The 27,768-nt window shown below is 46.1% G+C and overlaps 1 protein-coding gene across 3 annotated transcripts in view; it reads left to right on the top strand.

Moving 5' to 3' along the window:
* The window catches only part of LOC148014886 (uncharacterized), a 274,224-nt gene that overhangs the window by 6,498 nt on the left and 239,958 nt on the right, over positions 1-27,768 (top strand). For 2 of the 3 annotated variants that reach the window (XM_087665463.1, XM_087665465.1), the window contains exons 2-5: positions 19,844-19,934; positions 20,085-20,197; positions 20,422-20,551; positions 22,116-22,184. In XM_087665463.1, coding sequence (XP_087521589.1) covers positions 19,844-19,934; positions 20,085-20,197; positions 20,422-20,551; positions 22,116-22,184 — 403 coding nt within the window. The remainder of the gene's footprint in view (positions 1-19,843; positions 19,935-20,084; positions 20,198-20,421; positions 20,552-22,115; positions 22,185-27,768) is intronic. The other variant, XM_087665466.1, reaches the window with a different exon arrangement.

Raw genomic sequence — 27,768 nt, 5'->3', positions numbered from 1 at the left:
CAACTTCGACTGAAGAAAGGAGTCAATCTTCTCGTTCCATGCACGTGGAGCTTGCTTGAGACCATACAAGGCCTTCTTCAACCTGTAAACTTTCCCATGCGAGGATCCAAAGCCAGGAGGCTGCTCAACATAGATCTGCTTCTGCAAGTCACCATTCAGAAAGGCCGACTTCACATCCAACTGATAAACAGGCCATCTCCTATGGCTAGCCAAGGCAAGAATAGTACGAATAGTTGCCATACAAGCAGTGGGGGCCAAAGTATCGTGGAAATCAATGCCTGGGTGTTGAGCAAAACCTTTAGCAACAAGGCGAGCCTTGTGCTTGTCCAAAGAACCATCTCTATGGTACTTGGTCTTGAAGACCCACTTGACACCAATCACCTTCTTGTGAGAGGGACGAGGCACAAGAGACCAAGTCCCATTTCTTTCAATAGCCTCCAAATCGGCTTCCATGGCCTTCCGCCAATGATTAGACTGCATAGTCTCCTTCACTGAAGTGGACTTACGATCTTGCATCACACGGGTCAGGAAACAATAGTTGGAGCAAACAAGCTCCGAAGAATATGAATGGGTCCTTCGTGACCTCCACGATCCATCTTGCGGCCCCCACTCCTCAGGGACCCCCTCGATCCCTGAATCTCAGAGGGTGTCACGGGCCGAACGAGGAAGAGGACGAACCTCTCGCCGTCGCTCTCCATCTGCTGAAGACTCAGGAATATCCACCGGCGGAAACTCCTCGAGGGTGGCTGGTGGAAGAGAAGACTTTGAATCAAAAGAAGAATCTCCATCAAGAGGCTCTAGCTCCAAAGGAACTCTCTCGGGAGCCCAACTTTCCCTTGGATCTCCAAGGACACGGTACTCCTCACCCCCCTCTGTGGCCGGTACTTCCTTGAACCACACATCTTAGATCGTGTAAACATCCCGCTTTACGGGATCAAACAAACGATAACCTTGGGACTGGGAGCTATAGCCAATAAAAACCTGTTGTCGGGAATCCGCCCCAAACTTATCACGCTGCGTCTAGGGGATGTGCACATAAGCATCACACCCAAAGATTGTGAAATAGGAGACATCAGGCTTAGTCCTGAAGTAAGCCTCAAAAGGTGTCATCCTGTCAACGGCTGAAGTGGGAGATCGATTGAGGATGTGAACTGCGGTAGCCTTTGCCTCGGCCCACAGAAACTGAGATGTGTGTCGGTGCTCCATCATGGTGCGTGCATCTTGATCACACTTCGGTTCTTCTGCTCCAAAATGTCATTCTGTTGGGGAGTGTTGGCGTTAGCAACTCCTGGTGAATGCCCCTATCTGCACAAAAATGAGCAAACTCATTAGACATAAATTCACCTCCCTTGTCTGAACGCAAGGTCTTCAGTTACCGGCCAAAACAATTTTCCTCAAAGAAAAGCCAATCCTTGAAATGAGAGAAAGCCTTTGACTTCAAAGTCAAGAAATAGGCCCAAGTCATCCTGCTGTAGTCATCTACGATCAAGATGAAGTACAAGCTCCCCTTTAGGGACTCAGTCCTCATCGGGCCACAAAGATCCGTAGATACAAGCTGCATGGGTGAAGTAGACCTCCTAGAAGCTTTGTTGGGAATCTTATCCCGATGTAGTTTCCCACAAATGCAGGAGACACATGGCTGATGGCTCACCACTATGTCCGGCAAGTCTCGGACAGATGACCCTGGCGACGCCTTCCGAAGGTACTCGTAGTTCAGGTGGCCAAACCGAGCATGCCATAGCTCGGGTTGTGTCTGAGAAGTAAGAAGAAGAGAAGTAAGAGCTGAAGAAGACTTCAATTTGTAGACGCCATTCTCCTCATACCCTGCAGAGAGAATCTTCGTCGATCCACGATCAATGACTCGAATAGTATCACTGTCAAAATCCACCAAGAGGCCAAGAGCACAAATCTTATGGACCGAAAGTAAATGATATCCCAAACCCGGCACATGCAACACCTCAGAGGCGTGGGTACCACCACGTCCATTTGGAATAAGTTGCATCTCACCCTGCGCAACAATAGACATAGAAGAGCTGTCTCCAATGAAAATCTGCCCACACGAAGGTCGCAAATGGGCAACAGAACCGGAAGAAAGAGTCATGTGCCGTGAGGCACCACTGTCCACAATCCACTCCTGAGCCTTGGGAGCTGTCATCGCAGCATCAGAAGTTGTCGGTGTAGAGTTCTCAATGACTGCTAAGTGTAGAAAAGCAGCTGATGAGGGTGCAGCTACCTCTCCAGAGTCCTTCGTATCCTTCTTCTTGGTATTCTTCTTGTATTTGTTCGGGGCAATCTTTCTTCCAGTGACTGGTCTTTCCACAAATATGGCATGTCGATTCCTTCTCGTTGTCCTTCTTGGATTTGTTGTCCTTCTTCTTTTTCTTTTGGTCCTTTCCCTTTTTCTGAGATTCTTGACCAACCAATGCTTGCGATTTGGAAGCATTTTGTCCCTTTAATTGTTCCTCCTGGTCCAAGACCATAGGAACCAACTCTTCCCACCGAAGAGTCGACTCCCGCCCTGAGCAATAAGGGTGGAATAAAAAGTACCGAATCATAGCGGCAACTGGGATAGTAAAGTGATCGCCATGTCTTCGGAGGAAATAGGCTTCCTCGCATTTTGAACCTGCATCTGAAGCTGCCAAAGCTTATTGATGTGTTCCCGACGCGAAGAACACTTATTCACAGACAAAGTCCCCATCTGCACCTCCAAAGAAACCCTCTTCATCAGGGTCATCCGGTTATACATCTGGTCGAGCTCTAGTTATATCTCACGAGCCACCGTCAAGTGCTCGATGTGAGCTATCACGGCTGTGGTGCAAGAGAGAAACAGAAAATGTTGAATCCTAGCATTCAATTTGTCCCAATGAGACTGGGCCTTGGTCAACTCCACACGAGCATTGGAAGAGAGTTTGGACTCATAAGAGCTGGTAGGACTTGTCCATGATCGCTTGGAACTCCAAATCAGTCTTTGTAGACATGTTAACCTGCTATACCTGCAAAACGCAAAATCAGCCCCCTCAGACTCTAAAAACGCAGCCTTCTAGGGCTGATTCCTCCGCTACCCAAACCTTCTTTACCAGCCAAAGGCGATGAAAAGGTAAAATCTGCAAAATGGAAGGCCTCAAACGCAACCTTCCTCCCCTTCGAACAGCAATAACCTGTAGCAAATTCACCGATTAGACTCCTTTCCCGCATGCCCACACTCGCTTCAGTCTTGATGTGATGCGCAGCCATCCCGCTCGCCCTCGAATCCTGGAAACGCAGCCTTGTGTTGCGCTGAAATCTTCTCTTCAGATAGGTTCAGCCCTCAGTCAATCCATCTTCACCGCTCTAATACCATGTCAGAGTGCAGCAATGCGGAAGCGTAGGACAAAGACTGAGAGAGAGTGAAGACAGAGAGAGGAGAGAGAGAGAAAAGGAGACTGTGTAAACGCAGAAAATCTGCGGTGTAGTGTGCTGTGTAAGAGTGCAGAAATACACAAGGGGGCAGAGGAAATATGTGCGTATGTATCTGACTTGATGACCTCGATCTCCGTCAGCCCTGTCTCAGCCAACAGATCTCAAGATCAGAATCTGAAATCACTGAATAATGTTTCAACAATGTCCGACTGCACTGCAGGCTGCCACGTGGCACCTACGCAGTCTGCTCGCGTGGCACTGTACTCTGTCTGTTGTTGACGTGGCTTCTGCCCTCTGCCGTAGTGCTGTACCAAACCCTAATTGTGGAGAAACCCTAACACAGCCTGTCCCACGGATGACTCTACTGCTAACAATAATATGATACTTGTGTATGGAGTTCTTATAGCCAACAACATTTTTGTTGGATGAAGCATGGCTTATGGTGCAAAGTGCATTCAGTTTCCATGATGGTGTGGCCTAAGTGAAACATTTTGACACATTGATCACTTAGAGCGCCAAAGCATAGACAAACGTAGAACTCCACGTCCTAGGCTAATGCAAAGCGCTTCTTAACGCAATTGGTAGTGTCAGAGTGCAGTGATGCGGAAGCGTAGGACAAAGATTGAGAGAGAGTGAACACAGAGAGAAGAGAGAGAGAGAGAAAAGGAGACAGTGTAAACGCAGAAAATCTGCGGTGTAGAATGCTGTATAAGAGTGCAGAAATACACAAGGGGGAAGAGGAAATTTCTGCGTATGTCTCCGACTTGATGACCTCGATCTCCATCAACCCGAGCACATTTTGCCTCAGCCAACAGATCTCAAGATCATAATCTGAAATCATTGAATAATGTACCAACAATGTGCTGGAGGACTGCTATATAAAGCAAAAATAAAAGGCATAAAATAAACAGGTCGACTGCATTAAATACAGCCGACTGCAATAAAATAATGCCAAAAAATTTGTCCGACTGCACTGCAGCCACTGCAGGCTACCACGTGGCACCTGCACAGTTTGCTGATGTGGCATTGTACTCTGTCTGCCGCTGACATGGCTCTCTAATCTGTCTGCTGTACCAAACCCTAACTGTGCAGAAACCCTAACACAGCCTGTCCAGGGGATGACTCAAAAGCTAACACCCCCTCTCAGATCCTGGACGAGGCATCAGACTGAGGGATCTGGAATGCCACCAAAGAAGAGCCTGGGGAAGCGCCTTCGTAAACAAATCTGCAAGATTATCCTCCATCTTGCAATACTCCACATCAATGGTCCCATCGAGAAGCTTCTCTTGAATGAAGTGATACTGGATCTCAATGTGCTTCGTCTGGGCATGGAATAATGGATTCCGTACCAAGGCAATGCAACTCTCATTGTCGCACCGCAGAAGAGTAGGACAAGTCTGGGGGCAGCCAAGCTCCTGCAATAATCTCCGAAGCCACACAACCTCACATGTGGTGGAAGATGCAGCCCGATACTTCGCCTCAGTAGAAGAAAGGGCTACTGTGGGGGGTTGCTTCTTACTACTTCAAGAGATAACACCTGTACCCAAGATAAAACTGAAGCCTATAGTACACCATCGGCGGTCCACATCGCCAATCCATTCCGAGTCACTCCAACCTGCAAGAGTCAGATCTGAAGCATCTGCACCTGCGGGGTAAGAAATCCCTAAGTCAGAGGTCCCCCTCAAATACGGAAGAATCCTCAGGGCAACCTGCCAATGCACCTGTTTGGGTTCCCTGCCAAAAGACCCATAGCAAAATAAAGATCAACACGAGTGTTGAGAAGCCAAATCAAGGATCCAATCAATTGACGGTAGTGCGAAGCATTCATCACGGGTGAATTTGAGTGTGAAGTGGCCTTCCAATCCATAGGAGTAGTAATGGGCCAACAAGTCTCCATCTCAAAAGTCACCAAGAGCTCCTGAATGTACCTCTGCTGAGAGATAAAAATCCCCCTTTGAGACTGATAAATCTCATGACCCAAGAAGAAATGAAGAAGCCCCAAATCCGTCATCTCGAATGCCTGATGTAAAGCTGTCTTGGTCTCTCGGACCTTCTGTGCATGATCCCTTGTCAAAATCAAATCATCAACATATAACATGAACGACGTTTTGTGCATGATCCCTTGTCAAAATCAAATCATCAACATATAACACGAACAACACACAACCAACCTCGGAAGTGTGCACATTAAGCTGCGGATCGGCCTTGGAGCACCGATATCCCAACTTCGACTGAAGAAACGAGTCAATCTTCTCGTTCCATGCATGCGGAGCCTGCTTGAGGCCATACAAGGCCTTCTTCAACCTGTAAAATTTCCCATGCGAGGATCCTAAGTTAGGGGATGCTCAACATAGAGCTCCTCCTGCAAGTCACCATTCAGAAAGGCGACTTCACATTCAACTGATAAACAGGCCATCTCCTATGGCTAGCCAAGGCAAGAACAACGGCAATAGTTGCTATACCGAGCAATGGGCCCAAAAGTATTGTGGAAATCAATGCCTGGGCATTGAGCAAAACCTTTAGCAACAAGGGGAGCCTTGTGCTTGTCCAAAGAACCATTGCTATGGTACTTGGTCTTGAAGACGCACTTGACACCAATCACGTTCTTGTGAGAGGGACGAGGCATAAGAGACCAAGTGCTATTTCTCTCAATAGCCTCCAACTCGGCTTCCATGGCCTTTCGCCAATGATCAGACTACAAGGCCTGCTTCACTGAAGTGGGCTCTTGATCCTACATAACACGGGTTAGTAAACAATAGTTGGAGCAGACAAGCTCCGAAGAATGTGCCTCGTTCCTCCGTGACCTCCGCGGTCCATCCTGCGGTTCCCACTCCTCAGGGACCCCCTCGATCCCTGAATCTCGGAGGCTGTCACGAGCCCAACAAGAATCTCCAACAAGAGGCTCTAGCTCCAAAGGAACTGTCTCGGGAGCTCAAGTCTCCCCTGGATCTTCAAGGATGGGGTGCTTCTCACCCCCCTTTGTGGCCGGAACTTCCACGAACCGCACATCTCGGCTCATGTAGACATTCCGCTTAATGGGATCAAACAAATGATAACCTTGGGACTGGGAGCTATAGCTAACAAAAAACTGTCGTCGGGAAGCCGCCTCGAACTTATCACGCTGCGTCTTTGGAATGTGCACATAAGTGTCACACCCAAAGATCCTGAAATAAGAGACATCAGGCTTAGTCCCAAAGTAAGCCTTAAAAGGTGTCATCCTGTCAACGACGGAAGTAGGAGATCGATTAAGGATCTGAACTATGGTAGTCACTGCCTCGGTCCATAGAAACTGAGGTGTCAATCGGTGCTCCATCATGATGCATGCCATCTCGATCACACTTCGATTCTTCTGCTCCAAAATGCCATTCTCTTGGGGAGTGTTGGCATTAGCAAACTCCTGGTGAATGCCCCTGTCTGCACAAAAACGAGTAAACTCATTAGACATAAATTCACCTCCCTTGTCTGAACGTAAGGTCTTCAGTTGCCGGCCAGAACAGTTTTCCTCAAAGAGAAGCCAATCCTTGAAGTGAGAGAAAGCCTCCGACTTCAAAGTCAAGAAATAGACCCAAGTCACCCTGTTGTAGTCATCTACAATCAACGTGAAGTACAAGCTCCCCTTCAGGGACTTGGTTCTCATCCGGCCACAAAGATCCGTAGATACAAGCTACATGGGTGAAGTAAACCTCCTAGAAGATTTGTTGGGAATCGCATCTCGATGCAGTTTCCCATGAATGCAGGAGACACATGGCTGATGGCTCACCACTATGTCCGGCAAGCCTCAGACAAACGACCCTGGCGATGCCTTCCGAAGGTACTCATAGTTCAGGTGGCCAAACCGAGCATGCCATAGCTCTGACTGTGTCTGAGAAGAAAGAAGAAGAGAAGTAAGAGCTGAAGAAGACTTCAATTTGTAGAATCCATTATTCTCAGATCTTGCAGAGAGAACCTTCCTCGATCCACGATCAAGGACTCAAACAGTATCACTGTCAAATCCCACCAAGAGGCCAAGAACATAAATCTTATGTACCGAAAGTAAATGATACCCCAATCCTGGCACATGAAACACCTCAGAGGGGTGGGTACCACCACCCGTCCATCTGGAATAAGCTGCATCTAAACCCTCCCAGCAATAGATACAGAAGAGTTGTCTCCAATGAGAATTTTCCCACGTGAAGGGGCAAATGAGGAACACCAACGGAAGGAGTCATATGCCGTGAGACAACACTGTCTAGAATCCACTCTCGAGCCTGGGGAGCTGTCATTACAGCATCAGAAGTTGTCGATGTAGAGTCCTCAATGACTACTAAGTGTAGAAAAGCAGCTGATGAGAGTGCAGACACTGCTCCAGAGTCCTTCGTGTCCTTCTTCTTGGTATCCTCTTTGTCTTTGTTGGGGCAATCTTTCTTCCAGTGACCGGTCTTTCGACAAATATGGCAAGTCGATTCCTTCTCCTTGTCCTTCTTGGATTTGTTGTCCTCCTCCTCCTTATTTTGGTCCTTCCCCTTCTTCTGAGAGGCTTGACCAACCAATGCCTGTGATTTGGAAGCATTCTGTCCCTTCAATTGTTCCTCTTGGTCCAAGACCATAGGAACCAACTCTTCCCACCGAAGAGTTGACTCTTGCCTTGACACAATAAGAGTGGAATAAAAAGTACCGAATCGTGGCGGCAATTGGGATAGTAAAGTGATCGCCATGTCTTTGGAGGAAATAGGCTTCCTCGCATTTTGAACCTGCATCTGAAGCTGCCAAAGCTTGTTGATGTGTTCCCGACGCGAAGAACACTTATTCACAGACAAAGTCCCCATCTACACCTCCAAAGAAACCCTCTTCATCAAGGTCATCCGGTTATACATCTGGTCGAGCTCTAGTCATATCTCACGAGCCACCGTCAAGTGCTCGATGTGAGCTATCACGGCTGTGGTGCAAGACAGAAACAGAAAATGTTGAATCCTAGCATTCAATTTGTCCCAATGAGACTGGGCCTTGGTCAACTCCGCACAAGCATTGGAAGAGAGTTTGGACTCATACCTCACCGAGGGCTTGTTAATCTCCTCCATCACCATTCCGCCAAATCATAAGACTCCAAAATGGCCAACATCATCACCTGCTAGATGCGGTGATTTTCACCATCAAGCTTTTGATCCGATGGAAGAGCTGTTAGGACAGGCACCTTCTTGTCCATGATCGTCTGGAACTCCAAATCAGTCTCTGTAGACTTGTTAACCTGCAATACCTGCACAAACGCAAAATCAGCCCCCTCAAACTCTGAAAATGCAGCCTTCCAGGGCTTATTCCTCCGTTGCCCAAACCTTCTTTACCCGCCAAAGGTGATGAAAAGGTAAAATCTGCAATGGAAGGCCTCAAACGCAACCTTCCTCCCCTTCGAATAGCAATAACCTGCAGCAAATTCACCGATTAGACTCCTTTCCTGCATGCCCATGCTCGCTTCAGCCTTGATCGGATGCGCAGCCCTCCCGCTCGCCCTCGAATCCTCGAAACGCAGCCTTGTGTCGATCTGAAATCTCCTCTTCAGATAGATTCATCCCTCAGTCAGTCCATCTTCACCGCTCTAATACCATGTCAAAGTGCAGCAATGCGGAAGCGTAGGACAAAGACTGAGAGTGAACATAGAGAGAGGAGAGAGAGAGAAAAGGAGACGGCGTAAATGCAGAAAATCTGCGGTGTAGTGTGCTATATAAGAGTGCAGAAATACACAAGGGGGCAGAGGAAATATGTATCCGACTTGATGACCTCGATCTCCGTCAGCCCGAGCGCAGTCTGTCTCAACCAACAGATCTCAAGATCAGAATCTGAAATCACTGAATAATGTTTCAAGAATGTGCTGGAGGACTGCCATATAAAGCAGAAATAAAAGGCATAAAAATAACCAGGTCGGCTGCATTAAATGACTCCAATAAAATAATGCCAAATAACTGTCCGACTGCACTGCAGGCTGCCACGTGGCACCTGTGTAGTCTGCTGATGTGGAACTGTGCTCTGTTTGTTGTTGATGTGGCTTCTGCCCTCTGCTGTAGTGCTGTACTAAACCCTAACACAGCCTGTCCAGCGGATGACTCTACTGCTAACAATAATATGATACTTGTGTATGGAATTCTTATGGCCAACAACATTTTTGTTGGATGAAGCATGGCTTTTGGTGCAAAGTGCATTCAGTTTCCATGATGGTGTGCCCTAAGTGAAACATTTTGACACATTGATCACTTAGAGCGCCAAAGCATAGACAAACGTAGAACTCCACAGCCTAGGCTAATGCAAAGTGCTTCGTAATGCAATTGGTAGTGTCAGAGTGCAACGATGCGGAAGCGTAGGACAAAGACTGAGAGAGAGTGAACACAGAGAGAAGAGAGAGAGAGAGAAAAGGAGACAGTGTAAACGCAGAAAATCTGCGGTGTAGTATGTTGTATAAGAGTGCAGAAATACACAAGGGGGCAGAGGAAATATCTGCATATGTCTCCGACTTGATGACCTCGATCTCCGTCAACCCGAGCATAGTCTGTCTCAGCCAACAGATTTCAAGATCAGAATTTGAAATCATTGAATAATGTACCAACAATGTGCTGGAGGACTGCTATATAAAGCAGAAATAAAAGGCATAAAATAAATAGGTCGACTGCATTAAATGCAGCCGACTGCAATAAAATAATGCCAAAAAAATTGTCCGACTGCACTGCAGGCTGCCACGTGGCACCTCTGCAGTCTGTTGACATGGCTGGCTGCTGACGTGGCATTGTACTCTGTCTACCGCTGACGTGGCTTTGTAATCTGTCTGATGTACCAAACCCTAACTGTGCAGAAACCCTAACACAGCTTGTCCAGGAGATGACTCAAAAGCTAACACCCCCCCTCAGATCCTGGATGAGGCATCAGACTGAGGGTCCCGAATGAAGTGATATTGGATCTCAATGTGCTTCGTCCGGGCATGGATTACTGGATTCCGTACCAAGGCAATGCAACTCTCATTGTGGCACCGCAAAAGAGTAGGACAAGTCTGGGGGCAGCCAAGCTCCTCCAATAATCTCCGAAGCCACACAACCTCACATGTGGTGGAAGATGCAGCCCGATACTCCGCCTCAGTAGAAGAAAGGGCTACCGTGAGTTGCTTCTTACTACTTCAAGAGATAACACCTGTACCCAAGATAAAACAGTAGCTTGTAGTAGACCGTCGGTAGTCCACATCGCCAGCCCAATCCGAGTCACTCCAACCTGCAAGAGTCAGATCTGAAGCATCTGTATCTGCGCCATAAGAAATCCCTAAGTCAGAGGTGCCCCTCAAATATGGAAGAATCCTCAAGGCAGCCTGCCAATGCACCTGTTTGGGTTCCCTGCCAAAAGACCCACAGCCAAACAAAGATCAACACGAGTGTTGAGAAGCCAAATCAAGGATCCAATCAATTGACGGTAGCGTGAAGCATCCATCAGGGAGAATCTGAGTGTGAAGTGGCCTTCCAATTCGGATCCATAGGAGTAGTAATGGGCCGATAAGTCTCCATCTCAAAAGTCACAAAGAGCTCCTGAATGTACCTCTGCTGAGAGATGAAAATCCCCCTCTGAGACTGATAAATCTCATGACCCAAGAAGAAATGAAGTCCCAAATCCGTCATCTCGAATGCCTGATGTAAAGCTGTCTTGGTCTCTCAGACCTTTTGTGCATGATCCCCTGTCAAAATCAAATCATCAACATATAACACGAACACCACACGACCAACCTCGGAAGTGTGCAGATAAAGCTACGGATCGGCCTTGAAACGCCGATATCCCAACTTCGATTGAAGAAACAAGTCAATCTTCTTTTTCCATGCGCGCGGAGCTTGCTTGAGGCCATACAAGGACTTCTTCAACCTGTAAACTTTCCCATCCGAGGATCCGAAGGCAGGAGGTGTTAGCCTGCTCTATTTCAGTGTCAGTCTGTCATCTCCTGGTTGTGAGCTCCTGTCAGAGTCTGGCAGGAGATAGAGGAGCTATGTCAGTTTAGGTGTTGCTGTTTTTTGTGGCAGTCAGCCTTTAGTGGCTGCTTTTTGGTGCAGTCGGCCAGTTTTGGCCAAGTCAGCCAGATTTTGGCTAGTCGGCCAGTTTTATGGCTGGGGGGCTACATATAGCAGCCCCCCCCATCAGCCATACACATTGTTTTTCGCAGGTTCAGCACAGTCTCTCTCCTCTCCCACTCCGGCATTGGTTCTGCCTTTGTTTCCAGCCTGATCTGGTGCCCTCACTAATGCTTCAGGCTGCATGCAGGGACTGATCAGTCCATTTCAGTGTATTCAGCATTCATTTCAGTCAGTGCAGATTTTCTTCCTTCATTCTCTGCTTTCTCTCTCTCTCTCTCCTCTGTGTTCGTGTTTCTTCTTCCGTTGCGCACTCTCACATGGTATCATCGCCTAACTGAGAGCACGGAGGATCTTCCCCAACGGAGAGACACCATCCCCTTCTTCTACTGCTGTCGATTCCTTCCCAACAGCCAAGGCGGTTCATACTAGCGGCTCCAACTCTTGCGTTTGCTGCAGGCGGCTGTTTTTGAGGCTGCCACATCATCAACACTCCTCTCCTGGGTGCCTTTTTTGCCAGGTGGCCATCCCTACAGCTGGGCAACACTACTCCAGGCTGCGTTTTGCTGTTCTGGAGGTCGTTCCACCTTCTGTGGGCCCTTTTCTTGTAGGCACCAGTCTCCTAGGCTGCGTTTTGTGCTCGGCAGTTTCTGTCTAGGTGATCTTCATTAGACATCATTGCGTTTTGCAGCTCCAAGTGTTTGTAGGCCTCCACAGCTTGCGTTTTGGTGGTTGGTGACCCTTTTGCTGGTCATCCTTCGGCATCGACAAAGATTTCTTTGGTGTATTTAGTGTTTGCAGATTTGGAAGATGTCTTATCAGTTTTCAGGTTTTGACGACTCAGAGGATGAGCTACTTTCACATCATTCCTCTGAGTGGAGACGGGATTATCAGGAGTTTCATGATCGACGACGGGAGGAGTCTCCTCGTACCCGTCCTTCTTCAGTCCATGCATCTCAAAGGGTTCCATCTACAGTGAAGGTTCCATCGGTGAAGACTGCTTCAGATGTTCGGATTCCTTCCTTGATTCTCTCGATACAAGTGCCCATACTCCCTTTCTTTCCGAAGGAAGACAAGTTGGATGGTTCCAACTATTCCCTCTGGTCGTGCAAGGTGGAGTGCATCCTCGATACATTCGACCTATGGGAGCTTGTTTCTTCACCCATCGACCGTCCCTCCTGTGGATTCGTTCGATGGAGGTTCTATGGACCGTGCAGCCTTGTGGGATAGGCTCAACTCTAGAGCCCGTTCCTTTCTCTTTATGAGTCTTCACGACTTGGTTCTTGTTCATGTTCACAGGTTAAATACGGCGGTGGAAGTGTGGAAGAAGCTTGTGTCTTTGTACCAGCATAAGACGTTCGCCCACAAGATTTCTTTGGAGAAGAAGTTGCGGATGCTCAGTCTTGATGATTCTTCTTCCATGAAGGAGCACATCATGAAGATGGAGGACACGCGAGGCGAGCTAGCCTCTCTTGGTCGGGTGATTTCATCCGAGGATATGGCGATGATTCTCTTGACTCAGCTGCCATCTCCCCAGTATGATGTCTTCTACACCAGCCTCATCACTTCGAGGACCCGCGAGAAACTTCTATGGGAGGAACTTTCCCCGCTTGTCTTGGAGCATGACGAGGGTCTCAGAGAGGTGGGTGCCAGTGGCTCCACCAAGGCTTTTACTGCAGGTACCAGTGGCGGCAAGAAGAAGAAGCAATAGAAGGAGAAGGCCAAGGACAAGGAGGAGGACAAGAAGGATGTGAAGGAGAAGAAGCCCAATTGCCCACACTGTGGGAAGGGCACTCATCCCGAGGAGAAGTGTTGGCAAAAGTACCCCCATCTGAAGCCCAAGGAGAAGGACTCCAAGGCGGCCCCAGCCACGACAGTCTGCTTTTGTGCATGTCTTTGTTGAGGAGGATACAACCCTAGCTTCTACCACTCAGGAGAAGCCTTGGCTCGTAGATAGTAGAGTATCTTCTCATATGACCTTTAGACAGGATTGGCTTCAGGATCTTCGTTCGAGAGGGGGCACTGTCACCATTGGTGACAACTCTACAGTTCCTGTTCAAGGTGTGGGGACTTTACCTATGTTTTCTGACAGGCGGTCTTCTTCCGCCAAAGTTCTTTATGTACCTGATTTGGGTTTTAACCTATTGTTTATGCATGGTCTTACTCAGCCATGTACCCGAGTCATCTTTACGCAGGATACAGTCACAGTGGAGGATGCTTCTACAGGTGATGCTCTTTGGACAGGTACTTAGGAGGGTGGGCTCTACCAGCTCATAGCCTTGGCTGCGAGGGCTTCCCACGAGCTTGGGCTGCTTTGGCATGCTCGTTATGGGCATCTGAACCTTGATTCTATTCGACGGGCCTCTCGAAGGAAGATGGTGGAGGGACTTCCCAATTTCCCTCCTCTCCATACTTTATGCCCCAACTGCTTGAGGGGCAAGCAGCATAGGCAGCCTCACCCATAGGTTGCTTCCAGGAGGGCTTCTTCTCCACTTGAGTTGGTTCACACCGACCTTGGTGGACCTATGGGCACGGCCTCCCTTGGGAAGGCCAAGTATTTGATGCTGATTGTGGATGACTTCAGTCGTTATGTGTGGCCTTATTTCTTGGAGTACAAGAGCGAGACGTACTCCTGTTTCTGCAAGTGGAAGGTGTTTGTGGAGACACAAAAAACTTACAAAGTTTGTGGTGTACGAGCTGATCACGGTGGCGAGTTCACTTCTCACCTTTTCTCTCAGTTTTGCAGGGATCACGGCATTTGGGTGGAGTATTCACATCCGAATACACCATCTGAGAATGGTGTTGTGGAGCGTGCGAATCGGACCATGGTGGAGAAGGCCCGATCCATGCTGGAGCATCGGAGTCCTCCTCATTTCCTTTGGGGTGAGGCAGTGGCTACAACGGTGCATATTAGCAACCGCTCTCCGACTTCGGCATTGCAGGACATGACTCCTTATGAGGCTTTCTTTGGGAGAAAGCTTTCCGTGTCCCACTTTTGCATCTTTGGCTGTGCTGCTTTTGTCCATATGGACAAGAAGAAGAGGAAGACAAAGCTCGACTCTAAGTCGAGACAGCTTATCTTCGTGGGCTATAGCACGACCACGAAGGGATATCGGCTCTACGACCCGACTACACGGAAGATTGAGGTGAGTAGGGATGTGATCTTCGATGAGGCTTCGGCCTCTGAGGATCCGATTGATGGTTCTCTTCGAGGTGCTTCTTCGACATCGATGGACCCTCTCCCACCTTCTCTCCCTTCACTTCCTTCCAGGATACCTCTTAGCACCCCCCCTTCTTCTTCGGCTCCTCCCCCTCCCATTCCTCCTCCTACTTCGGCTTCCCCTCCCCCTTTGGCGGATGTGACTCCTTCTTCTTCGAGTACTTCCACCCCTTCAGCCTCTTCAGATGAGGAGGAACTACCTTATCTTGGTGCGGGGGAGTCCCTTTTTGAGACAGGTGCTTTACAGGTTCCGAAGGCTACTCGGTCTCCCTTGCAGCAGGAGGAGTCTCTTAGGATTCCTTTGTGGTATCGCCGGCTTATGCAGGATTCAGGTGTTACTCACTTTCCTGCTTCTTCTATAGGTCCACGCAGATCAGCCCGCTTACAGGCCCAGCGGGATAGTTCACTTTGTGTGAACTATGCTCTTATGTCACAGATTCTTCAGGCTTCTGAGCCTTCCACAATGGAGAAGGCTCTTGCACAGGATATTTGGCGACAGGCTATGCAGGCAGAGCTCGATTCCATCGAGCAGAACCATACTTGGGAGCTTGTACCACGTCCCAAGAAACGGAAGGTGATAGGTGTGAAATGGGTCTTTAAGACCAAGTATCTTGCAGATGGCTCCTTGAACAAGCATAAAGCTAGGCTTGTTGCCAAGGGTTTTGCAGAGAGAGCAGGTTTGGATTACTTTGAGACTTTTGCTCCTACAGCTCGGATGTCTACCATTCGAGTTATTTTGGCTCTTGCCGCTCACCACCGTTGGCCTGTTATCAGACGGACGTCATGTCAGCCTTTCTAAATGGCATCCTTGAAGAGGAGATCTATGTTTCACAGCCTCCCTTTTTTCTTGTGCAGGGGAAGGAGGATCATGTCTACAAGCTGCGGAAGGCCCTTTATGGCCTGAAGCAGGCTCCTCGTGCATGGTACCAGTGGATTGACCGTTTCTTTCTTCAGAGTGGTTTTCAATGCTCCGATCATGACCCCAACCTCTACTTTAGGGTTGCGGGTTCTCTTTGTGTTTTGCTTATCTTGTATGTAGATGATCTTATTATTACAGGGAGCGACACTCCGCCGGTGGAGGATACTTGGTCTATTCTACGACAGGAGTTTGACATGACGGATCTAGGGATCCTTCACTTCTTTCTAGGACTAGAGATCTATCAGATGGCACAGGGCATCTTTATCTCGCAGCACCGGTACATCTCTGAGCTTCTTTCGGAGTTTGGTATGGCCGAGAGTCGGCCTATTTCATGCCCCATGGACCCTGAGTCCAAACTTTTGGCAGATGGCATTCCCCTTTTTGATGCCACCCGTTATAGGTGCCTTGTTGGTTCACTTATCTGGCTTCTTCACACTCGGCTGGATATCTCTTTTGTGGTGGCTTTGTTGTCTTCTTTTATGAAGACTCCTACCCAGGACCACTGGAGGGCTGCTTTGCGTGTTCTTCGGTATTTACAGGGGACTCGATCCTACGGGATCATGTATGGAGATGGGATCACTCTTTCTGGATGGAGTGATTCTGACTAGGCAGGTGATGTGGATTCGCGACGATCCACTATAGGTTATGCTTCCACCCTTGGCTTTGGTGGTCTCTTGGAGCAGCAAGAAGCAGCCTACTGTGCCACTTTCTTCTACAGAGGCTGAGTATCGGGCCTTATATTTGACCGCTATGGAGGCCGTTTGGCTCCGTCGCTTGATGGCGGAGATTGGCTTTTCCCCGACAGGACCTATGGAGCTGCGCGTGGACAACCCGAGTGCCCTTGCTTTGGCAAAGAACCCGGTGTTTCATGCTCGCACGAAGCACATTGAGGTTCAGTACCACTATGTTCGAGAGCGGATCGTGGATTCAAAGCTGGCAGTGGCCTATTGTCCCACGGCGGAAAATGCGGCTGATCTCTCCACGAAGCCTTTGCCTCAGGCTTCTTTGCTTCGTCACATGCGGTTGTTAGGTCTTCAGACCCTCCCAGGATCTGAGAGGGGATGTTAGCCTGCTCTATTTCAGTGTCAGTCTGTCATCTCCTGGTTGTGAGCTCTTGTCAGAGTCTAGTAGGAGACAGAGGAGCTCTGTCAGTTTAGGTGTTGCTGTTTTTTGTGGCAGTCAGCCTTTAGTGGCTGCTTTTTGGTGCAGTCCGCCAGTTTTGGCCAAGTCGGCCAGATTTTGGCCAGTCGGCCAGTTTTATGGCTGGGGGGCTATATATAGCAGCCCCCCCCATCAGCCATACACATTGTTTTTTGCAGGTTCAGCACAGTCTCTCTCCTCTCCCACTCCAGCATTGGTTCTACCTTTGTTTCCAGCCTGATGTGGTGCCCTCACTGACGCTTCGGGCTGCGTGCAGGGACTGATCAGTCCATTTCAGTGCATTCAGCATTCATTTCAGTCAGTGCAGATTTTCTTCCTTCATTCTCTGCTTTCTCTCTTTCTCTCCTCTGTGTTCATGTTTCTTCTTCCGTTGCGCACTCTCACAGGAGGTTGGTCAACATAGATCTCCTCCTGCAAGTCACCATTCAGAAAGGCAAACTTCACATCCAATTGATAAGTAGGACATCTCCTATGGCTAGCCAAGGCACGAACAATGCGAATAGTCGCCATACGAGCAGTGGGGGCAAAAGTATCGTGGAAATCAATGCCTAGTCATTGAGCAAAACCTTTAGCAACAAGGCGAGCCTTGTGCTTGTCCAAAGAACCATCGCTATGGTACTTGGTCTTGAAGACCCACTTGACACCAATCACGTTCTTGTGAGAGGGACGAGGCACAAGAGACCAAGTGCCATTCCTCTCAATAGCCTTCAACTCGGCTTCCATGGCCTTCCACCAATGATCAGACTGCAAAGCCTCCTTCACTGAAGTGGGCTCTCGATCCTGCATAACACGGGTCAGGAAACAATAGTTGGAGCAAACAAGCTCCGAAGAATATGAATGGGTCCTTCGTGACCTCCACGATCCATCTTGCGGCCCCCACTCCTCAGGGACCCCTCGATCCCTAAATCTCGGAGGGTGTCATGGGCCCAACGAGGAGGAAGACGAATCTCTCCCCGTTGCTCTCCATCTGCTGAATACTTAGGAACATCCACTGGCGGAAGCTCCTCGGGGGTGGCCGGTGGAAGAGAAGACTGTGAATCTGAAGAAAAATCTCCATCAAGAGGCTCTAGCTTCAAAGAAACTGTCTCGGGAGCCCAACTCTCTCATGGATCTCCAAGGACGGCATGCTCCTCACCCCCCTCTGTGACCGGAACTTCCACGAACCACATATCTCGGCTCGTGTAGACATCTCGCTTAACGGGATCAAACAAACGATAACCTTGGGACTGGGAGCTATAGCCAACAAAAAACTATCTTCGGGAAGCCGCCTCGAACTTATCACGTTGCGTCTTCGGAATGTGCACATAAGTGTCACACCCAAAGATCTTGAAATAAGAGACATCAGGCTTAGTCCCCAAGTAAGCCTCAAAAGGTGTCATCCTGTCAACGGCGGCTGAAGTGGGAGATCGATTAAGGATTTGAGACAAATAGATTGATCAACATTAATAGCATGCCACTAGGAGGCTTGAATCTACATATTTCCATGCAAGATACTCCGGTCTTCAAGAAAGAGTCTTGCAATAGAGCCCAAGGCTGTTGACCAACACATAGCCTCAAACAAAGACCAATTGGTGAGTCTCCATATCTAAGATAGCTCCACTCCCCATTCATTTAAATGCATAGATATGATTCCAAGAGATCCAGAAACGCTGGATTGTGCAAAGCCCTTTTCCAGAGCATAAAATGAATATACTGAGCAATTTCCTGCAAAGTAGACAATGACCATGGAAGCAATGGCAAATAGTATGAAATTATTACAGACCAACTTGTTGCAAGGCCATTCTTACGAGCAACTCCACATCTGAAGCCCCTTTCCAAGGTAAGGTGTCTCTTTGGACAGCATCGATGGGGGCACTCATTCTAGTGATCTTCTAAGGAAAGGAAAATCGGCATGGGCTTTTCATTTACTGTATGCGTGGATACGAGTGCATGGCTCCCAATATGTTGGGTTTATCTCTATCTTTGGTGGGATTGCATGCAAGGAACTTGGAAGAGGAGCATCCAATCCTTTTCCATCTCTTTACTTTGGATAGGATTTTTATGCAGAAGTGTTCTGATTTGCAGTCAGGGACTTGGTTGTATATTGCAAGTTTTCAATGGTTACTGCAGTCACTGAAAATGACCGTTTTCTAGTAAAAAATGTGGAAACTTCTGTCTTCAGGATCACTGCTTCCTTTGTCAATTACTAATTGCAGACTGTTAAGGCAACTATAAAAATTGGTAGAAAGTGGATGATATGCGAGCCATTTAGGTCCTTCCCTTCATCTCATCATGCACCACAATTTATGTGTAGTCACTATAGAAGTGCTTCGCCACCTTTGATGTTTTGGACTCTTACTTTGGCACATGTTCTTGAAATATCCACCTTGAATGTGGTAGTGTGTCTTTTCCATACCTTCAGTTCTCAACATCTAAAAAGAACCATACTTCTTTACAATTTATGGGCCATAAGCATGCAACATGTGCTGCAAACTTATTAATATTGCGTCAAAGATATAGTTTCTAAAGGCAGCTTCTAGTTCAGAGTACAATTATCTGTTCTTGAGTTTGAGCAATGTGCCTTCCATGACCACTGTATAGCTAGAGCATCCTCGTCCTTTTCATTGTTTTCATTGGACTGGTCTTTGGCACATCTAGCTGATATGAAATGCATTTATTTTTGAGTTGGCCTGAGGTATCCAATGTCACGTGGGCCATGTTTGAGGGTTGTTATTATGGCATGTTAGTTACATGGTTTTTGTTGGTGTGATCCTTATAGAGGAGGCTGCTCCATAGATGCATATCATTCTTACCACTCAGCCGTGCCTGCTTTGTGATCCTCTTCTTTTTTTATTGTAGAAACCTTGTGTTTTCTACTTGTCTTTGAGTCCACTTGGTTGGCCAGAAGGCCCTTTGTAAAAAATCCAATCCATTAATTCAAACATCTTCCTTCAAAAAAGAGAGAGAGAGCAGGGGCAGGGGGGTTGAGGTAGGGTATCGGAATGGAGGGGCATGCTTGGTTGGGGCGGGGGGGGGGGGGGGGGGGGGGGAGGGAAGAACTTATAGCAAATTGTTGAAAGTTTATTATACTTTCGTTCACAGAATAGAAGATTTACACACTGCTCTCTCCAAAAGTAAGGCAGTAAGGCGAAAGCTCACAAATGATAGCCTTGATCTGAATTTGTGCCTGCAGGTAGAGAATTCACAAATCCAGTTAATATTTTTGGAAATAACATTCTTTGAATTCTATGTTACTGATATAGTCAATGAATATGCTCGACTCTATACTCCCATTCAAGGACCTCTCAATGGTGATCTTAAACACAATGTCTCTCAATTTTAGGCAGAGATAGAGGCATACAAAAAAGAGATGCAGATGCAAGCAGAGGATGAGACAACTTTGGACTTGCTTCGGGAGGATGCTGAAACAGCTGATAATGAAGCCCTTCTTTGCAGGTGAATCTGCTTAAATCAGTACTTCTACACCATAGTCTCATAAAATAAGAAATTATTTACCCCATCATTCCACCTTAGCCCCTTGTTATAAAACCTAGACTAGTTCTACATTGATGCATTGCTCTTTGTTTTGGGTCTCCTGCACTGCTTTTTGGCAATACAAGCACGTAGAAAGCACTTAGCATCACAAGATTTTCTCATTTATCCTAGTAATATGGTTAAAGGGAGAGAGAACAAGCCTTAGGTTCGGAGGAAGCTGATTTGCGGAAGACACAAGAAGATTTTGAGAGGAAGATTAAAGAGATAGAAGAAGAGCATGCTGCAGCCCTTGCTCCTCAAATGCTTCAGCTTAAGGTTAGACCCAGTGTTTTAAAAAAAATTATTTATCATGCGTATGTTTCTTGTGCTTCCACTAGGTAGTAACACAAAGTAGTTAACACAGCACATTGCTCATAGAAGGCTAAATCCTCCCATCCTGAATGAACACCTCTACAACTACCTCAGATTGTTAATCCCTCCACTGCAAGGTAAACACTCGTGGAAGGTTCATCCATCTGTCATATGGAACCTAATCCAGATTCCATCTAGGGCTTAGGCATGTTCTTTGATACGTGTGGCTATATATAGAGGGGTGGGCATGGGACACACTGAGACTTCATATCACAGCTGCTTTGCATGTGTGGAAGGAGAGGAGATGTCAGTGTGTTCCATGTGTGGCATGGGACACGTTGACACTTCATATCACAGCTGCTTCGCTTGTGTGGAAGGAGAGGAGATGCATGGCTGCTGCATGTATTTCTTGATCGTTGCTTTTTTTTTTTTTTGGTTCAAAGACAAGAAACGTCTTTTGACAATACCTCAGGAAAAACCCTTCCTCCAGTAAAAATACAAAGTACAAAATAAGCCTTGTATAGGTACATTGGAATATGAAGTCAATACAAGGGCTGAGTAAACAGCCAGTCCAGCTGGCCATAGTGCTAGACCATATGTGACTCAAAGTTGGATTTCTTGATCGGTTGGATTGTTTTCCGATTCATTTTATCTCTTTTGTTGTTATGTATTCAGCATCATCTCCATGTCTTTTTTCTTTGGTTTTTTTTGCATTATTCTAATTTCTAAAATGAGTGCTGGATCAAGAATTTAAAATGAGAGACTAATTTGGTTTTCTGTAATACCAAGTTGTGATTCGGAGAAGGAAAGAAAGAAAGATGTATAGATTGAGGGAGTATACAATGGAAGCTCTGGTGGCTCATAAACTAGAGTAGAAAGAAACAAGGTCAGATAGGTTGAGATGGTAGGCAATGGAAGGCTTGCAGGCTCATAAACAAGATTAAGTTCGAGATAGTTGACACAAGTGTTGAGAGGAAAAGTGAAGAGGCACGAGAATATATAATATTATCATCATCAAGAGCAATGCCTCTTATATAGGCAAGTTCAAAGTGGTTTTAGATGGTATGTGATGGAAAGTGGTAAGTAGGTGGAAAGGTGGCATGTGGGAGAAAAAGCCCTGTATTCCCATAGATGACCCCATCTCGTAGGAGTGCATTCACACATAGTGTGGCTAGACATTTGCCTAATAGATGTTCATACAAGTCAGCCTCATCCAAGAACTACAAGGCATGTTTGAATATCTCAACAGTCATGAAGTTTATTTTTAAGATGTGCAAAATATCATATTTGATTGAAAATTCTTTCCTCTGAGTTACTTTTTCAACAACAATCCTTATCAAAGAAAATGGTTGACATTTTATTATAACACCCTTAGTTTTGTATTCTTTGCATCTAACATTAGGAACTTGGTGCATCATACAGACCTCTTTGTGTAACTGGGGTTTTGTGAAGGTTTTTTCTCAAAAGTAATAAAGAATGAGCTTTATGAAGGTGTTTGACAGAAAAAATCAAATACTTTTTTTTGTAGCTGGATATTGATGCTCTCAAAAGACAAATTCAAGAAGGCACTATGAAAATTGAACAATGCAATAAAGAGGTAAAGTTCAATGTGCTTTTCTGCTCAGTCTTTACAACTTGCTTTAGCTTTGGAAGAAGCACAAGGCATTAGGCTGGCCATCAGGTGGATAAAGATGGATTAAGAAACACAAAAGAACTTTCTTACATTTTAATCTTTTATGAATATGTATAGAATCTTTCAAAAGACAAAAAGTTCTGACATGTGTTGGATGTCAAACTATTTACATCATGAGGTTACATGATGGATGAAAGCAACTGCAAAATAAAATTCTTCTCATAGGATTTCACAAATAATTGATGGATTCAAAACTTGAATACAAAGATTAAGCATTGTACAATGCCTAGACAAAGTGAATGCACAATAGTGCTGAATATAAGTGTTGGACCTCTAGATTAGGGCACTCATTGTAAAGAGATAAAAGTGGGAACATGAACAAAACGAATTTGATATCTTCATACTCCCTCTTAGTGCTATTTTAGACACACCAATGGAGATGGGAACAATATGCGGCTCCCAACCTAACCCTAGTGACACAATGGAGGTGATAACAATGTGCACCCACAACAAACACCCCCTTCCTTGGCCCAATGCAAGGGACAAAACAAAAAACATGCTGCTGGAATGCAACCTTTGAGATTGCTAGAATGTGAACTTTGATACCAAGTCTTAGTGTCCTAAGTGGAGTCCCCATACAACATTTTGTACGTGCATTTGACTCATACACATGCAGCAGAAAGTAGAAACAAATACATAGAATGATTGTAAGGGGACGAAATTGGGAAATGACAACAAAGAGAATTTTATATCTCCAAATTCTTAGTGATGAGACATGCAATTGATGTAAGATCATGCTCGTGAATTGAACCTTTGATTCTAAGTTTTGTGCCGTTGGAATGTTAGCTTTGGTATCAAGTATTAGGCTCCTAGGTGGAGCTCCCATACCACATTTTGTACCTTCACATAACTCATACACATGAAGTAGAAAGTAGGTGTAACCACCACACATGTGAGGGTTCATTAGTGTAGCTTGGAGATCAAATGTAGCATTATTAGGAGTGCACTAGCTCTCTTTATCTTTTGAGTACCCTTCTCTCTCAAACCTTTCAATAGCTCCATGATCCGAGATGCGAGCTCAAGCAACCTCAATCCTGCACCTTCAAGCTTCATGCTCCATAGCTATGCGAGACAAGAGATAAGATGAAGAAGGGAAGAAGAAGAAGATAGGAGAAGATGGAGAGCTTCTCCACCATAGTCCCTCACCCTCACACACACTCCCTCACTCTCTCACACTGCCTCACTCTCTCAAAGTACAAGCAATAACAATAAGAAGAGAAGAAAAAGAGGAGAGCCACTTTTTGCCAGACACCAAGAATGAGTTTTTCTATTTACGAGGGGAAAAGCATACTCCATGTGATGTAACGCATGCTTCTAGATTATGCTTCTTTTTATGGGAATGCAAAGAGCCTAGAGCTTGTTTTATTATGTACTCTCATTGCCATGTTGCATCTTGAGTTTGAAGGTGCCATCAAGTCTTGGTTGTTATTGCATATCTATTGAAGAAATGTAGCAAAGTCTTAGAACATTGTGTGATGCTTAGCTAGATGCTCAATGGCATGTATAGAGTTGGTGATTATAAGTTATGCCCTCAATCACGACCTTATATTTAGTAATTCTTGTAGTCTTTGATCCATCACCTTAAACTTTATGCATACAATGCAGAAGTCATCCCTAATGCTTCCCTCTCTATAACATAAATTCTTTTCAATAGGGCTCAAGCTTTGGGTCTAATAGCTTCCCTCTCCATAACAAATTCTTTTAGTAGGGCTTAATGTTTGGCTAGCATAATAGATAGGTCTATATCACTCCTTAACTTTTTCAATGCATCAAACAACTCCTACAGCTACATCTGATTCATCAAAACAAACAAATGGACTGGTAAAGGCCACTTAGGGCCTAGGGGGTTATAAAATTGAAGCCAGTGTTGAGGAGTGTAAAGAAAATATCCTAACATAGAAGCATAAACAGAAACCGTACGACAAAGCACAGACTGATAAAAGAATACAGTTAGGGTTAGGGTTAGGATAACTCAGAGACAATGAACACAGTTAACAAATGAAATGATATGACTACTAATAATACGATGCTCATGCAGCAAATACACTATGCACTCAATGAATACTAAACCTCGAACTCCTGTATCTCAAGGATTAGGGCAGGGGTAATGAGCTGGAGAGTGTGTCGTACTTCGAATGGATCCCGAATCATAGCAAGGCAACCTCCGGATGTCGAACACCAGCAAACGCAGCAGTGAGAAGCTGGGTTTGATGTAGACAGCAGTGAGAAGAGAGAAAGACTAAAAACGTAGATAGCAGGCGAGAGAAAGACTAAAAACGCAGACAGGATAGCTTGCAGGAGAGAGAAAGACTAAAAATAGAGCCTGCAGGAGAGAGAAAGATTAAAAACGCAGGCAGGATAGCCTAGAGGAGAGAGAAAGACTAAAAACGGAGTCTGCAGAAGAGAGAAAACTGCAGACGACAGCTGACAGGTGACCAACAGTTAGTCGCCAGGCAGAAACAGCAGCAATCAGCGTATGGAGGGCTGGAAACAGGCACCAGATTGTAGGGAACAATGATGGACAGCAAGGGCTGAGATGTCCTCCGTGACCCGGGTGTGGGCAGCAAGCTAGTAACACCTGAAACCTGCAAAAACGAGATAGAGAGGAGTGGAGGGCTGACTACCAATTTATAGAAAATTAGGGTTCTAGATCCTCTTCCACTTAACTCTCTCGATCCGCTCCCCGTTTTAGAGATTCGGCTAAAATAAGCGTAAAATAAGCATGTTTTGGGGCTATTTAAGTGACTAAGAGCAATTCTTAGCACAACAAGGGGTGACCTCAACCTCTTTTGGGTATGTCCACTAAACTAAGAATCAAGAATTACACTATCGATGGAGCCATAGTGGATGGTAGATGAGGTGTAAATTATCTGCTAGAGAGTCCTCTAAAGCGCTGAGATTTATTTATATCACAACTCATATCCTTCTCAATCAGGGTGGCTAATCAAAGAGAAGTGAAACTCCTTGTGATAGATGGAATGACGGTATTGAGCTAGTATGAATTTGTGGTGGTAGCTTGTCTCGGGCAAAAGGATTTTACCCAATTCTAGTTGGGAGGCCATGAACCAAGGGTGGTGAAAGCTTTACATGATTGGGATTTCAGCAAATTGTGGGTACGTTTGGACAACCAATAGAAATAGCTTTCCTTAGAACCACATATTGATGGAGTTACAATAACCTAAGCTCTCCTAGTACCTTTCATGAGGACATGTATTTTTGAAACCTATTTTTGAAACCTCTCTTAACATGTGGATTAATTTTTAATCACATGATTAAGTAAATGTTGCACATGTGAGGTGCAATTGGGGTTAAAGTAAATTTACGAGTCCAGGACTTTAAGAAATCACGGGATATCAAAGGCAAAAGTTGTTATAAGTTATGCCACACAGGTACTTGGTGGTATTTGGTGCCAGTTGTTGGCCTACGTCATCCATTTGGCCATAAGTGTCAGTTGGTGATACTAGAGAAGTACCTAACGCCAATCTGATAGTCAAAGATGGCACAGAGACACTCCGGAATGGAAGTTGCCTAGCCAATTTAATTATTGGCCAATCACATTATTTTTCAAGGCACCGAAATAATTATTAGATTAATTTTCAGTATTTAAAGGTTGAAAGTTAATATTTAATTATAGAAAATGTTGAAAAAACCATTTGGGAAGGCTGCCACTTGTCAAAAATGCCCATGCAAGACTACAAAACGTCTTTAGAGGTTGGAGAGAGGCATTTTTATAAATTCAGCTTGCAAGAGAGAGGGAGGAGAGGTTGTTGGTCTGATTTGCAGCCATTAGAGGACCTTCTGAGGTTGCCAAGGGCAGGAGAAGACCAATCAACAGTAGGAGACAGCATCTACAAGCTGTTGAGATAGGGTAGCAGTAGTAAATGACTGATTTTCTTTAGTTCTTTGCAACTGCAAGCTGTTGTGGTAGGGCAGTAGCTGCATTTGACTGATTTTTAGTCATTCTTCGCGACAAAACTCTGAATTTTCTCTCTCTATAGCTTTCCCTCTCATCTTCCAGCCATTTCATAGCTTTGCTCCGAAGATCTCAGCATTTGGACCCTTTGGAGGTTGAGAAAATTCAGATTTTTTTGGTGTAAACCCTAATCTGCAGCAGCAAAAATTAGGGTTTAGCAATAGCCTTGGAAAGCGTGCCAGAAATTGAAAGCTCCAAGACTTGGATTCAGCAGTGTTGGGTATCTCACACGCCTTACTTACGCCTACGCTCATATGGGAGTGTGCGGGTGATCACTAGGACACTGGGGCACTTTTTACTCTCGGTAGGAGAGGTTTTTTCCCCCAGATTATGTGTACTATTTTGTATGTGCTTGTGGTGCACACTTACGGGCACTTACTGTGTTCGGGTGTGAACAGCCCCTTATAACCCTAAGGTATAAGGGTTATCATTTGTACTTTCATCTTACACTCTATTCAGTACTATTGCATTGGGTGTCGTGCTCAACTCTGTCTCTCACTCTCACACTGTCTACTGCACTTCAGCTGCACCTCGATCCTCTCCCATCTGACATTTGGTATCAGAGCTCAGCTCTGAGCTCAGCTTCTGCTTGCAACGTGCAGTCCTGACCGCACTCGAGCCACCTCTGTTCTGCATCTGCCCTGCGCGCAGCTCCAACAGACGGCGCGCAACACTGCCCTGCCCAGACGCCACCTGTACCTGCACTCGCCCTGCCCAGGCGCTGTTCCTCTGTGCGTCGCCTTTACTCGAGTGTCCGCCTGCAGTTCGCCTGCCACACGATTCGACTGTCCTGAGTCGTTTGTAGTCCACGTCAGCAACACTAAGTCAAACGACGCCCGCCAGACGACGCAGCCCGTCAGCCCGCCAAACTCCACGTCAGCTCTGCTCGCCACATTAGCCGCCTGTCTAACCAGCACACGCCAGTCTGCTTCACGCTCAGGTAACATTTTGAAAATTATTGTTATTCCAGCCCAGAATAAAATTCTGGAAGCGGCGGTTCACACGCAATTGGCACAGATCTACTGGAAAGAAAATTTCATGCAAATTTCTGACTGAATGGTCAGAAAATTTTGGGGCTTTTGTGTATTTGGAGGACAGATGCATTTAAACTGCTGATACAGTCACAGACCGACTGTTTTTGACAGAGATTTTGGCAAAATTTTGGGGATTTATTCATAACAGTGTTGCACTGCACTGTTTGCACATTGGGAAACGTGCTGTGTCTGTCTGTGACACATTGAATGCACATTTTGGGGCTTTTGTAACAGACATTTGTGACAGAAATTTTGGGCAGAAAATTTTGGGGCTTTTGATGTTTTAGTGCTGCTGAGCACTAATTGCACCTTGGAAAGCGTGCATCAGTGACAGTTTTTGTGACAGAGTACCCTTTGCACATTAATTGCAGACTTGTGTTTGCTGCAATTTCTGGAAATTTGCAGATTTCCAGCCCGTACTGCATTGACATTGCTCAATTGCCTTTTGGGAAATAATGGCAAATCAGGGAGGAGATGTATT

This window comes from Lygodium microphyllum, chromosome 24, assembly GCF_053477565.2.
Source record: "Lygodium microphyllum isolate KBCC chromosome 24, Lygodium_microphyllum_v1.1.10, whole genome shotgun sequence".
Classification (NCBI taxonomy): Eukaryota; Viridiplantae; Streptophyta; class Polypodiopsida; order Schizaeales; family Lygodiaceae; genus Lygodium; species Lygodium microphyllum.
Note: the sequence above shows the minus strand (reverse complement) of the source record. Positions and strands in the feature narration are given on the sequence as shown.